At 48.7% G+C, this 13,277-nt stretch overlaps 6 protein-coding genes across 6 annotated transcripts; 2 read left to right on the plus strand and 4 right to left on the minus strand.

Moving 5' to 3' along the window:
• Positions 1 to 226: 226 nt before the first annotated feature.
• Positions 227 to 4,403, minus strand: ASPWEDRAFT_499968 (putative cell wall biogenesis protein Mhp1). Its single transcript, XM_040837357.1, has 2 exons — positions 1,145 to 4,403; positions 227 to 1,081 (listed from the first exon to the last, which is right to left on the minus strand). The coding sequence occupies exons 1-2, from the start codon at positions 4,182 to 4,184 to the stop codon at positions 441 to 443; spliced, it is 3,681 nt and encodes a 1,226-aa protein (XP_040688880.1). The 5' UTR covers positions 4,185 to 4,403; the 3' UTR covers positions 227 to 440.
• Positions 4,404 to 6,860: 2,457 nt separating this feature from the next.
• ASPWEDRAFT_110006 (60S ribosomal protein uL18) lies at positions 6,861 to 7,836 on the minus strand (the record flags this gene model as incomplete). The annotated part of the gene is made up of 2 exons (XM_040828139.1): positions 6,861 to 7,722; positions 7,793 to 7,836. Coding segments are annotated over 2 exons (906 nt in total), but the record flags the coding sequence as incomplete, so codon positions are not given.
• Positions 7,837 to 8,063: 227 nt separating this feature from the next.
• ASPWEDRAFT_500000 (HAD family hydrolase) lies at positions 8,064 to 9,305 on the minus strand. The gene is made up of 2 exons (XM_040837359.1): positions 9,142 to 9,305; positions 8,064 to 9,084 (listed from the first exon to the last, which is right to left on the minus strand). Exons 1-2 carry the CDS (start codon positions 9,193 to 9,195, stop codon positions 8,347 to 8,349), a joined length of 792 nt encoding a protein of 263 aa, XP_040688882.1. The 5' UTR covers positions 9,196 to 9,305; the 3' UTR covers positions 8,064 to 8,346.
• Positions 9,306 to 9,580: 275 nt separating this feature from the next.
• ASPWEDRAFT_40391 (kinetochore subunit FTA4 family protein) lies at positions 9,581 to 10,848 on the plus strand. Its single transcript, XM_040835309.1, has 4 exons — positions 9,581 to 9,774; positions 9,884 to 10,052; positions 10,102 to 10,164; positions 10,220 to 10,848. Exons 1-4 carry the CDS (start codon positions 9,609 to 9,611, stop codon positions 10,527 to 10,529), a joined length of 708 nt encoding a protein of 235 aa, XP_040688883.1. The 5' UTR covers positions 9,581 to 9,608; the 3' UTR covers positions 10,530 to 10,848.
• A 42-nt stretch (positions 10,849 to 10,890) lies between these two features.
• Positions 10,891 to 12,360, plus strand: ASPWEDRAFT_27873 (uncharacterized protein; the record flags this gene model as incomplete). Its single annotated transcript, XM_040833058.1, has 3 exons — positions 10,891 to 11,718; positions 11,787 to 11,847; positions 11,903 to 12,360. 3 exons carry the CDS (start codon positions 10,891 to 10,893, stop codon positions 12,358 to 12,360), a joined length of 1,347 nt encoding a protein of 448 aa, XP_040688884.1.
• A 403-nt stretch (positions 12,361 to 12,763) lies between these two features.
• ASPWEDRAFT_172033 (L-rhamnose mutarotase) lies at positions 12,764 to 13,250 on the minus strand (the record flags this gene model as incomplete). Its single annotated transcript, XM_040830878.1, has 3 exons — positions 12,764 to 12,847; positions 12,911 to 13,047; positions 13,121 to 13,250. 3 exons carry the CDS (start codon positions 13,248 to 13,250, stop codon positions 12,764 to 12,766), a joined length of 351 nt encoding a protein of 116 aa, XP_040688885.1.
• Between the last annotated feature and the right edge of the window lie 27 nt (positions 13,251 to 13,277).

Below are 13,277 nucleotides of genomic sequence, written 5' to 3' on the forward strand. Positions count from 1 at the left end.
AATTTGAGGCATTTGGATGCAACATCAGATACAGGTTAGAGAGTATTCGGACTTCTCAAGTTGATCATGTTGTAAATAATAGAACATCACTGGCAACCTTCGAACCTTATCGTGACAGAATATAAAAAAACACTAAGAAAAACATAAGTGTACAAGTGTACAGAAGACTGAAAAAGACGCCCCCGCGTAACGGATAGTAGAAGATAGCGGAGCCAATAATCCCAATAACTCAAGGTATCAATATGGTTACAACACATAACAAGCCAGAAACCCATGGAAATAATCGAATGACACGTTCTGCAGTTGAGTATGTACAGGATGATTGTCTGCGCAAAATGCCAGAAGTAGACAGAAACGATAGTGTATATACAAAAAAGTTTTCATCGATAGTAGACAAAATAAATCAGCGAGTAAATAGTCGCAGTAAGTGAGCATTCATCCTACGAGGTGGACTTTGGATTTGGTCCATCTCGATTCGCCGGAGAAGCTGTTCGTTTGCCGCTATTAATCTGTGCGGCGATCTGGCTCTGCTTGAATTTCTCAAAGGCCTCCGAGTCCTGTCTTTGAATGGCCCAGAGTTCTTCAACTGTCGATCCCAGCTCTTCAAAAGCTTTGTCTGCCCCGACACTCTCAAAGTGAGAACGTGTCTGTTCCTCGTGAAGACGGTCTAGTCTGTCCCTTAGAGTTGTGACATGAGAGTCATCCATGGGGAACAACGAGGGGTCATCGTCTGGATCCAAGGAAGGGCTGAGGAAATCGCGACGAAGATTCTGTCCAAGACGATGAACATGGCCTTCCTCGGAGGTCATCGCGCGAGAATGAAGAGAAGTAATGGAGCTGGCGCGGGACAGTCGGTAGCCATATTGGTCGCCATCTTCGTCGTCAATGGCACACTCGCCGTCGGCACCGTTTTCATGAACGCCAGCACCGACTGAGCCACTAACTTCATCGCCAGAGTTCTGTGAGCTGGTTTCTTGCGCAGCAATTGGCACCGGTGGCGAAGCGATGCGTGTCTCTGGGTATTTATCCTCAAAACGCTGGATCATTCCATGCAGTGTGAAATCAAGGAATTGAAGACGCCCTAGTAAAATAGATGTTAGCATACGTCTCCATTTGAAAATGCGAGTACCATAAGGGAACTTACTGTAGTTATGATCATTGCCGGCTTTGTCCTCGCGAACAAGGGCCGTCTGGATCCTTGTCCGTATATTGCGAGCAGATTCCAGCAGATTCTTAGACATGTCACGAGGCTTCTTGGTAGTGACATAGGACTTAGGTCTTCTGTGTCTAGGTGTGGTAGTACCGCTTGGCGGCGCAGACTGGTCCCCAGGGAGATCGCTACCATGATGATCCAAAGTACCAAGGCAGACTCCCAGGGCCTTGACAACACCTGTACCTCCAATAACGTAGTCTTCGTCAGGAGCAGGTTCGTCCTCCTCATCACACGGTTCGTCAACACCAACCCCGACAATGTGCTGTAGGATTTCGGGGACGGGGACATTGGCGCGTGCACATGACGAGTAAGCTGGATCGGAGAGTTCTTCTTCAATGGCACCCCGTTCGAGATTCTGAAGAGAGTATGCCACGATCTGCGATGCCAGAGCCTTGACAACCTCGTTGCTTTCTGCACTGGGTACCTCGATATCCAGCGCAATCAATGTTCGAGAGACACGCACAGCTGCCATCAATGATGCGTAAACGGCACAGGCTTCCTCTTGAGCAGCAGGGTCAGTTGCGGAGGCCAGCCTCATGATCGATGGGTTTTCCAATATATTCAAATGGCATAGACTAGGGCACTCAGAGAGGACCTCGGCAAGAGCGATGGTATGATCTGCAGAAAGGTTCACATCTGCTAAGTGAATGCGTTTGAGCGAGGGCATCTTTGGAAGGAAACGTCTGAAGGTCGCCAGTGCATCTGGTTGAGCCGAAAACAACCCTCGATTGTGAGAAAAGTCGATAAAACGAAGATTAGATAGGCGCGTCAACGCTTGGAGCAAAGGATAGATCACAGATGGGGTTAATGAGCAATCAGCCAAACTGAGTGCGTAGAGTGGCTGATCTCCCTCAACAGAAGAGGTAATCACATCAAGATGATCCTGAACAGGATTTCCACCCAAATCGAGACCCTCACAATTGCCAGCTGAGAAATATCGAGCAATATGTTCCAAGCCCTCTCTTGTCACCTCATTGTTGGCGAATCCAAGCCTTCTTAAACCAGAGGTAATCGCTGCATCGCAGATTTTTCGTACGTCTTCTGTTGTAGGCCTGCACTCGCTGAGCAGTAATTCTTCGAGTCGATCACCACCGAAGCGTTCCGCAAGGGATTTGGCGAAAATAGTCGTAACATCCACTTGAGGCCGTGTCTGCTGATCGGGGTCATTTACCGCGATGGGTTTCTTCGGGAATGGAATTCCGGACAAGTCGATGGCTTTTAAGGACTTTGAAAGATGGATAAAGAGACAGATGTACCGCCATCCTTCTGGACCAACTCTAGGGTTATCTTTCAAGGATAACTTCTCCACAACACCATAGTTCTCCTCCTGTTTGGGGGGAGGAGACTCGGGCTTTTTTACTCTCCTGCGCCTTTGTTTCATCTGCTCCACAGTTTTGGTCGAGAGTAGACCCGCAAGTATAGCTCGAATTGACAAATCGTTCAAGGCACAGTTTTCGAGAATGAGCTTGCGGACAGGTACAACAGCGAGCCAGTCACTAAAAGTAACGATGTCCTGAGTGGTCATAGGAAAGTTGCTGAGGTCAAGAACGGCAACGGTACCAGGAGATTCGGCCAAGATAGAGGAAGGCGAGGAAATTTGGTCGACCACCTTCTTAAGGACAGGTGTTTCACGTAGCTGGCAACATCTTCGATAGATTCGTACAGGATCTGTTGTGGGATGTGTCTGCGTTTTCGACCGAGTTACCCCAGGAGTAGGGATTCGGGAGTCTTCGTAGTCGTCATCAACACTCAATTGCAGAGGTATTGAGCCATTTGCCTCCGCCTGTCTTCGTTTTCTCTCTTTGCGCTCCCTTCTCTCCTCCTCTGACCGTTTTTTCTTCTCTTGTTTCCTTGTGGGTTCTTTTCCTTCACCATTGACTTTGCTCTCCGTGGCTTGAGTTTCCGACGACGTACTGCCCCTCCCATTTCCATTAACCTGGCCATGCTGTTCCTTATCAGCAGCAGCAGCTTGAGGATGTTTCAAAGCAGCGGCTTCCTCCTTTTCTTTCGACCTCGATGATGACTTCTTGGACTTTTGGTTAGATAGGGTTTGTTCAGAAGGACGCCGCCCACTGCTTGGGGAAGCTTCGTCGTCGGATTCCCGACGTGAGAATCCCGCAATCTCAACATCGACACAGAAAGCAACACGTCGCAATTTTGCCTGATTCAAATCCGGGATCTTACACCTATCCCGATTCTGATCAATGTTCATTATGCGCCGTTCACAAATGGCACCGTTTGGAGCGGACTTGCCCAATCCTCCCGAGCCAGATGAGGAGAGCTTGCGAAATGCGTTTGTGAGAAATGAGGGGCCTTTGGGAGATGTCGAAGTGGTCTGGTAGGCTTCTTCCTTCTTCTCGTCTTCCTTGTCTTTGGGGGAATAAGCCGCACCAAAGGGGTTGTGGAAATCAAGCTTCGACACTGGTGAGGTCGCCTTGAGATTGCCTTGATTCCCCTTGACATTCGACTGTGATGGAGGTGTTGAGCCAGAAGAAAACTTGGAGCTTAAACTTGAGATCCATGAATTCCTTCTCCCTGTAATTGGTTTGGGTGCACTTTTAGGAAAGGCCATGGACGAGCCGGATTGTTTGGGGTCCACCGCCTTGTCATCATTATGGGATTTTGTTTGTGCAAGTCGAGATCCATCATTCTCAGTAGTTTCTTGATATTCGGGGGCAGGGTCGGAGGGTGGTTGTTGGGGTGGTGGACTTGTGTCGGAGGGTATCTTCTCCTCGGGGGATTTTTGTGAAGTAGCTTGTTCGTTATCGAAGCTCGATTTATCGCTGACCGTCGACGATGCTGACTTGCAGCGAGATAAGTGATCTGAAATATTAGTATCCAAGTTCAAGTTTCCTTCCCAAAGTAATCCGATTCTGCCAATGCCGCGGAACCGCCGGGGGTAGTTTTTTTCGAACTCACCTTTTTGCGAATGATGTAGCCAGCTAACATCAACCGTTTCAACGCCCTCCATTTTTGATTCTGTCCCTCTGTCGGGTGACTAGATAAATTGGATAGGAATAGGCGATTGACCACTTGTGTTGTAGATAGATGCGTCGGAGTAGGTTTATATACAACAGTGCATACTCCGCCAGACTCGGTTCACAGAGGCCAAGTCGAGACTCGAAACCAAGGCTGTTGGGGTACGAGTAAAAAAGGTATCGCAGAGGTAATATGTTCGAATCAAGGTAGAGGTGTCCCCTCGGGCAGAAGAAAGCGATTCACCCTTATTCGAGCTGTTTACAGGCGATGGCACGAGTGTTCCATGATCGGGCGGCGGAGACGGAGTGCAGCAGCGGACATGATGGGGAGAGGAAATGAGTGGTCAGAATCAGGTAGAATTAGTTGACGAAGAAGAAAGGGAAGAAGAAAAAAAAAAAAGGAAGGCGAAGTGAGCAGCAGCACGGATCAAATGGCAGAAACGATCGGGATGACAGCAGAGCAGATGGTTTTTCGCAGGCCGACCACCGGTGCCGTGCCAGAGACAGACGGAATGACGGATGCGCCAAAAGTGGAGGGGGAGAGAATCATAGAGTGGATTCTGGGGGGGAGGACTCGGGCGAACGCCAGGGAGCAGCAGTGCAGGTGACCTTAATGGGGTGGTACTACCAGCAGCCGTTGTATGGCTACGTCGACGACTCTGTTTTTTTTTTTTTTTTTTTTTTTTTTTTTTTTTTTTTTACTTTCTGTCCTGCGACCTAGGAATGATACGTCGAAGCAGGATTGAATCAAATGCGATATTTTCATCATCGTGCAGGCAGATCTCCTGGTGTTCAACCACAGATATGTACTCTTGCCACTGGTAGAACGCCCTCACACACGACAACCTGCCAAGGACGCACCACCAGTGCGGGATCAAAATTTATGGGCGGCCATTACCAAAAAACAGCTAGAAAACGGCATCTGTGGCGCTAGTCCCAAAGGAGCCGTTTTGGTGTGGGGCGGTCCCGAGAGGGCTTTACATATCTAGTTGCATGATTGGTCGGGAAAGTTAGGGTGAGGATGTCATTGGTTAAGGTAAAATGTTATTTCCATTCCAACTTCCACCTGCCGTACCGTTGGCGAAATTCTCAATCCAGCTGCGGTACCGAAACAACCTAATACAGGGGCATTATCCCAATCCTCATCTTGCCCAAAAGGGGGAGAGGCTATAGAAGCATAAAAATCTACTACTCCGTAGTCCGCACAGTACATCTTACTAGTAGAGTCTGGAATCCCGGAATCTCCGGTCCAATCTCAGCTATCCAACTTTTCAGCTATTTCAGCCTCGCTCAGACACTCGTGACACCCGCTATCGGAGGATTTGCCTCCCCCCGAAACAGTAGAGGGCTTCGACGATGTGCTGTCAAAAATTCCCACCATGTCCAGCATGATTCGATCCACATCTGCAACCATGCGGGAAAAGGAACGCCTCGGAGAGGCAGCTAGGATGGAATTGTCACACTCGACTACCTATTTCTGGGTGGCTATACGGAATATCCATGACAGGTTGCTATTATGTAGTCTATTCAGTCGTCGCTGTTTACGGAATTTCAGCGTCTATCTTGTCCCCTAGCACTCTGTAATTTCGACTTAACTTCAAGGAACCAGCTGGGCGCGGTTGCTTATGGACGGGTGGATTGGGATATTGGCTGATACCGCAGATCCTACAAATGGATATCTCACGATGATATCGAACCGATCCACAAGGTGGAACAATGACCGCATCACACGATGTTGTTCTCACTTCTCAGCTGTTTCTCCATGATTATCACTAGCAACAACATCATTTGGTTGTTCCAGTTCCAATTATCTTCTGGTTCCAACTTCTAACACAGTCTATGGCGTAATAGTCCATGATGATCTTTTTCTTTTTTGCTGGTCATGTGGGCGGTGGGCCATTATGAGATCCATCCACCAGAATCAGATGGATCTACGGGCCTCAGTAGGTACTCCCATCTGTAGGTACTCTGTACAGTATCTCATTCTGGTGTCAAATGATCAACTGAACATGTGGCCATCCCAGTATGACAGCTCATCAATATCGTTTGGGAGAATGTACCATCTACGGAGGAAGTCCGGGACTATGTATGCGCCTGGCAGTGCCTGAAATAGAACATGGAAGAAATTTAGGAAGACATACCCAGTAAAGCCAGACTGGATAATATTCAAAGTACATAGCCAGGATACCGGGATGAAGATGTAGAAATATCATTAGATTCCTTGTCGAGTTCTTCCTAAGTTCCCGGAAACTTTCCATCGTACTTATGGATGTATCTTCTTCAGAGATCTCGCTTAAGTCTGACCGCCCGGCAGTAAGGCCCACTAGACAAAATGAAAATCAAACCCCCACTTTTCTGTAGTGAATACGGGGCCACATATCTACTTCTACAAGCACATCAAGGTAGGAAGATTGATAGACATTTACCGGAGCAGTTAGAACGGTGAATAAAATCCTTTGAAATCCAAACTAATTGCTCCGAGAATCCCTTGACGTAACACATGTCGTAAAAACCCAATCAATCTACAGTAAATTGATCATAACGCCGGTTGGCAAAAACCTATGTCCCCCTAGGATATTTTGGTGTGAAGTGAACAATTCTTTTTTTGACTATCGCACTCAGCTATTCGTCAAGTACGACTTGTCTCCCATCGTGACACATATATCCATCTAAGCGGCAAGCTCGCGGATCTTAGCCTCAACACGGGCCTTCTTCTCATCGTAGGAGAGCTTGGTCTTGCGGTGCTTCAAGCTCTCGGCCTTCCACTCCTCCTTGGTCTTCTTGGAGCCGGCATCCTCGTCCTTCTTGAAGGGGTCCTCACGGATAGCCTTGTGAGCCTCGCTGTAGATCTCCTCGAGATCACCAGCGTCGATCTCCTTCTCGACGTACTTGTTGAACTGAGAGGCGAAGCGCTCCTCGTCGTCATCGGCGAGACCCTCCATGTACTCAGAGACGTGACCACCGAAGATGTAGCTGCGGAGAGTCTCGGCGTCGAGCTCCTCGGACTCGATGTCGTAACCGGGGAAGCGGCTCTCGGAGTGGGGAACGAAGATACCACCGTCGGAGGCACCCTTCATGGCACCGAAGACACGGGCACCGGTGGAGGTGCGGACAAGACCAACGTCGAGGAAGGCCTTGAAGGGACGGCGCTCACCATCCTCAGTCTCGGCGGCCTCGGTGAGCTTGTACTCACCGTCAGCCTCCTCGACACCAGTGAACTGCTCGTCAAGGCCGAGCTTCTTGAGGGTACGGCGGGCAAGAAGCAGACCGGTGGCGTAGGCAGCGGCCCAGTTGGTCAGACCCTGGGTGATACCATAGCGCTTAAGCTCGTGGGAGTAGGCGCTGGCGAAGACCTTGTCACCGGAGATCTCAGAGTAGACGATCTGGGTGATAACGTCACGGTTGGTGAAGCGGACGACCAGGCGGTACTTGGGGGCGTTGTACTTGTTCTTGGCCTGGGTGATGAGACGCTGACGGGCGTAGTAGTCGGTCTTACCCTCACGGCGGCGACGGTACTTGGTCTGGTAGCGGCTGTAGAAGTAAAAAAGTCAGCATATCTTGTCCTGCGGTTCAAATGAGCGCGAATGAAGAATTAACCCACCTGTAGTAAGCGCTGTTCTTGACGGTCTTGGTGAAAGGCTGCAAAGAACACAAACCGAGTCAGCAATTTGCGCTTCAGAAATCCGTCCGAAGCATCTTGCAAAGACCCATTTTCTTCCAGTCCCAACCGAATACAAAATTCCAGGACCTTTTTAAAAGAGACTTTCGCAAATGCAGGACGGTCTATTAACCATCTCTAATAGCAATAAGACTCACCATCTTGACTGTTGCCGCGGGTTATTGACCGGATTGTCGACGATGGCTGCAAGAAAGAAAAGAGGAGAGAAATTTCGTGGGCCGACTTTGTGGGGGATTTCGCTTAGCGTGGCTGCATCCCGACTCAGAACTGAGGTCGGCCACGAGCCAGAGTAAGTCTGGGTCAGGGAACAACCACGATTATTGTCGCCGATTCTGAAAGAAATATATTTGCATTTACTGTTGGAGGATATAAGTAACATTGGAAGATATTTCATAATCTAACGTCGGCTCAAAATCAAATGAATGATTGCCTTGGAGAACAGTACATACTTGGTACTGTAGTACTAGGCAGTACATCTATAGCCTTGCCTTGTCTGATCCCTCCAGCAATTGAAGACCAGTGATCTTTTCTAGCTCTTTCACTGCATCCTGTGTCTTTCCAAGAGTGACCTTGACCGTTCTCATTCCTGCCTTCTTTGCACCCTTCAGGTTTTCCCCAATATCGTCGAAGAAAACAATGTCAGAAGCGGATGCACCATTTATTCCCTTCTTCTTCGCTGATGCATTCATTTCCTTCAATGCAGCCTCGTATATCTTCGCATCTGGTTTTCTGAGGCCGGTGTGCGCGGATGAAATGAAAAAGTCAAACTGCGACTTCACCCCAGTCGTGTCCAAATTAAACTCATGTCCGTCTGGGAATATGACTGTATTGGACAATGCCCCCATGATAAACTGCCCAGACTCCTTGAGCTTCTTCAACGCGGGAAACATATAAGGGTCTGGTGTTCGTGATATCCGCATCATCTCCCAAAAGAGCCATTCAGCATCCACTTCTGGCAATGGGGGAACCGAAGCGGCTGTATTCTTCGATGCTTGTTTTTGCTGGGCTCTCTCGTGGAATTGCTTCCATAGAGCCGGACTCCGTAGGTCCTTGTTAAATCCTGAGAAGAAATCGGCATCCAATTTGATCTCGCCTCGCTCAAGCCTGTGCCAGCTGCCGTTGGGCGATGTCCGAGAGATGCTGAAATTCACCCATCCGGGTGGGATATTCTGAGATATTTCGTAGTCCAATATGGCCTGGAAGGGTGAGACAACCTAGAAGTCATTTAGTAAGTCGGCTTTTGGATTTGATAGATGTTCATGCAGTCTCACACACACTCCCCCGATATCGAAAAGGAGACCCAGAGGTTTCTTGTTCTCTGCCATTATAACACTGTGTAGGAATCTCGATTGATACAGAAAACAACTCGAAAAAATAACTGGTGCTTTGTTATTGAAATGCCGATGAATGTTCTTGCGGAGTATCTGGACACTCCTCGCGTTGCCGAGGTTAAATTATATATCTGTCGGTGTAATTTCAAGATGCCATAGAAGACCGAGGCCAACGTTGTAAACAGACAATTGGTCGTCTAGTCATAGATGTACCTCTAAATTGATGATATGTAATTGATGTTCAGATCATGGGGTTTTTTTGAGACATCCTTTCGAGTATGTCCTGCATGGGCAAATGCTGTATGAGTATGGACCGACAGCCACGTGACTCTGTTATCGATACCATCGCGCCAAGCTCTCTGGAGGAATTGACAGTCCCCAAAGGGTGACTTTGTCGATATGGAGATATGGACTCGACCCGCACCATTCCCGAGCTCAAATCTGCCTTCATCAGGGCCCAGGTGAGGGTCCTGTCTGAGAGTCTTCAGCCAGCGGACAATTGGAGGGATTACGCGACGCAGCCATCGGAAGAGGACCTGAGCGATAAGGTGGTTGAGGATGTCATACAAAAGTGTACGTACAAGAACGATTCTCAATCTAATTCTATCATCGTATCCCTTAATGAAACTATGGCCGTAATGACATATCATCTGAATGTTTACATGAACTAACAGAACTCCAGTAAATACTGCTTTGAAGCAGCATAATCGCATCGTTTACTCGTCGCAAGCGATACACCATGTCGCGCAACAGATTGCAAGCCTTTACTGGTCTTCTGTGCATCATGAGACGCGCAGCTTAGGCTCTTATGACAGGGGTGTTGAGAAAACAGTCGACTTGTCAAATCATATGTGAGTCTTTGAGGACTTGAACGAATACCAATCTACTCACACGCACTAGGAATCTTACAAAATTGCCCGTTGAGTTAGAAGTTCATTCTGCGACTGAGGAAGAGTGCCAGAGGTCTGAAATTTATTATACCTGAGCGATTGAGTCACTGGCTGACATGTATGTTTAGGTATCTGCGGCTTCGTGAGCGTCTTGTTGACCTTGACAACCGGCGACAACAACGACAGCGGCGCTTAGATCAACTGCGACGACTACAAGGGCTATTGAAGCCATTCCATGAGCCACAGAAGAATATCCAGCCCAACCTCATCACCAGAGATGGAGAGCTCGTACAGGAGTTGGATAAGATGAGAATGCTCGTTGCCCGAGTTGGAGGTCGAATCGGCCAGAAGAAAAGAACGAGTGATGGACAGGAAAAAGAAGCCTCGTACGAACTCGGGTCTGATAATAAGCTGGCCGAACTGCTTGATATGAATTGATGAAAGATGTCTTGTTTAGATGATACCTATTCTTCGTGCATGAAGATTTAATGCTCAAATTACCCATAAACCATCTTGGGATATACTCTTCCACTCCGCAGGTCCTCACATAAATACACCGCAACTGTCATAAGCTGGATATAGTAAAAGAATACTGTATGTATAGGTGCAAGGGGGGAGAGTGAGATTTAGTCACAGCAGCTGCCAGCAACAGTGAGTAGACTACAATCCAAACAAAATTGTTTTCTTCTCGGCGTTTCTCCCACCTCAAAACACTTTCTTTCTCTCACTTTCTCTCACTCCCCCACATCCATCCTCCATCTCCTGGGACTGTGACTTGTTGTTCTTGCAGTCATCCAACATGGAGAACAATCATCCTCTCCCCTCTGCGCCAATCACACGTGCCAGGGCGGCTAGTGCCCGGAGTTCTTTCCCCGATGCTCCGGCGCTTACCCCTTTCCGTGCTGATAATCCATGTGACTCCGCCGACCTCATCAAGAGACCGCTAACTGCTTTGGAGCAACGCAAGCTACGCCAGCGAGTTCGCTCTCATTCTCTCCACGACTTCCTTAACAAAGGTCGAATTCAATACCCATTGGCAGGACTTGGGGTCGAAGGAGGAAACCTTCGTCCAGCCGTCAACATCGACGCGTCCGCTCCTTCGTCTGATTCCAAGGCACCCTTTGTACGTGGGCACCGTCGCCGCTCCACCCACGTTACTCACCGTGACCTTGAGAAATTCCGAAAGGAGGTGTTGGGCATCGAGAATCGCTTCTGGTACGAAGAAGGAGGAGCCCCTCCAGTCGAGAATCCCAATCCTTCAGCCGACCCCCAGCTCGAAGACTTGAACCGTGCTTTCGCGTCCGCGACCATGTCATTGAACAACAGTGGAAGTGGCATGGCTGGCAGTGGCCCTGGCTCGGGCATGTTTTCTAACTACGCTGACAATTCCGCCAACTCCCCTAACCTGGCCAATATGCCCCGCCAGTCTCTCCCCCCCGCTATGCCTCACACACCTGCTCAGGTCAATGGAGGTGGGATGGCCGGTATGAACGGTGGCATGCCCATGAACGCCGGTCACCAGATGGATCTCCACCACGTTTACGAAATGGTTCTCGAACTCAGCGAGGTCTTGAAGAACAACCGCGAAATGACTAGTAGCATTGTCAACAGCGCCGAAGAAATCATGGTACGTTCCCCCTCCCCCCCTTCCCCGCTCTAGCATCAATTAGCATGAAGATGGCTGACAAGCAATAGAAACGCTCTTCTTCCGAGGGCGCTAGTCCTAATTTGCAGCAGGTGAATGGCGAAATTAGTGGTAAGTCTTCTTTTGCTAATCCAGCTACATTGGACCCTGCTAACGACAAGTATAGCTGCCCGCATCGCCGAACTCGAGCGCGCTCTCGCAAAGGAAAAACGCACCGTCGAGATCCTCAAGCATGAACAGGTCGAGAACACCAAATTGATTGGCGAATACGAACAGGCCGTTGGCACTATGGTCGAGCAGATCCGAAACTACTGCCAGAACAATAACATGAACTACCTGGCCCAGAAGCGCCACTACAACAACCTTCTTCAAGCTGAACGTGACTCCCACTTGGAAAGCCGTCTCGATCGTGACTACTGGCATGCCCAGACCATGAAGTGCGCCGAGATGATCCGCACTGCCTACCGTCTTCGCTGTGAGGAAGAAGAGGTCCCTATCCGTGTTGTCGCCGGTCTCCAAAACGAAGTCCGCGCTTATCGCTTCGCTCTTGGCATGGAGGCGGAGAAGCCAGAGGAAGAGTACGGCTGGGAGATCTTGAAAGATGTTCCCCCTAGCGTCGACTAAAAAGGACGGTGATGCGGAAATACTCGTACCCAGTCGGGACGAATGAGCCATGACCAATTTTCCTTTTCTACGAACAGGGCGTTCAGGAGCGGAAATCTTTGATGAGCAACATTTTCCTGGTGAAGATACCCATCTTTGCAATGTTTTGTGTATTCTAGTTGTTATCCAACCTTTGCCGGCAAGAGGGAGTCCGAGAAGTCCGGGTCTCTGGGAATTGGGAGTCTCTGGCAGTCATCTGAAAATCTTGGAGCTATCTGGACATCTGAGTGTACCTCTATGCGACTGGCCTTGGCTTTTGTCTTTTTCTTAATGTATTTTAACCAGCTGCTAGTGCGGCAAATGACACAACCTATCATGGTCAGTTTCTTCTATTTTATACACTTGATTCTATTCAATCTCCGATTCACTCGGTATAAAACACTTCATCCAACACCTTCCACCACCCAGGCCCTTCTGCACTGCCAATAGCACCCGGAATGGGACTCTCCTATTCAATCCCAACGAATCAACCATCATTCACTACAACCAATATAGACAAAAAGAAACATACCTGCATCTCATCCGTCATAGCCCACCACTCCTTTATCTTAGGATTCTCACTCATCCGCTTCATATCCCCATCAAAGTCATCTCCGACATACTTGAACGTCGCGAAAAGCGTACGATCATTATCAAAGAAAATCGAATCTGCCCGAATTAGAATGCTATCCTATCTTTCTGTAATTGTGTGTTTTGAGATATATCAAGAATGTAGACGTACAATCTTTAATGTTACAGTCCTTGATCTGCTGGAGGACTTCAGGCCAAACGTTTGCGTGACATTCTTTGTAGGCTTCGAGAGCGGAGGGTTTGAGGTGCACGATTTGGGCGATGCGGCGGACGGGTGCCATTTTTTCTGTTTCTGGTTTGTTTTGTAT

This window comes from Aspergillus wentii (genome assembly GCF_001890725.1).
Source record: "Aspergillus wentii DTO 134E9 unplaced genomic scaffold ASPWEscaffold_4, whole genome shotgun sequence".
NCBI lineage: Eukaryota > Fungi > Ascomycota > Eurotiomycetes > Eurotiales > Aspergillaceae > Aspergillus > Aspergillus wentii.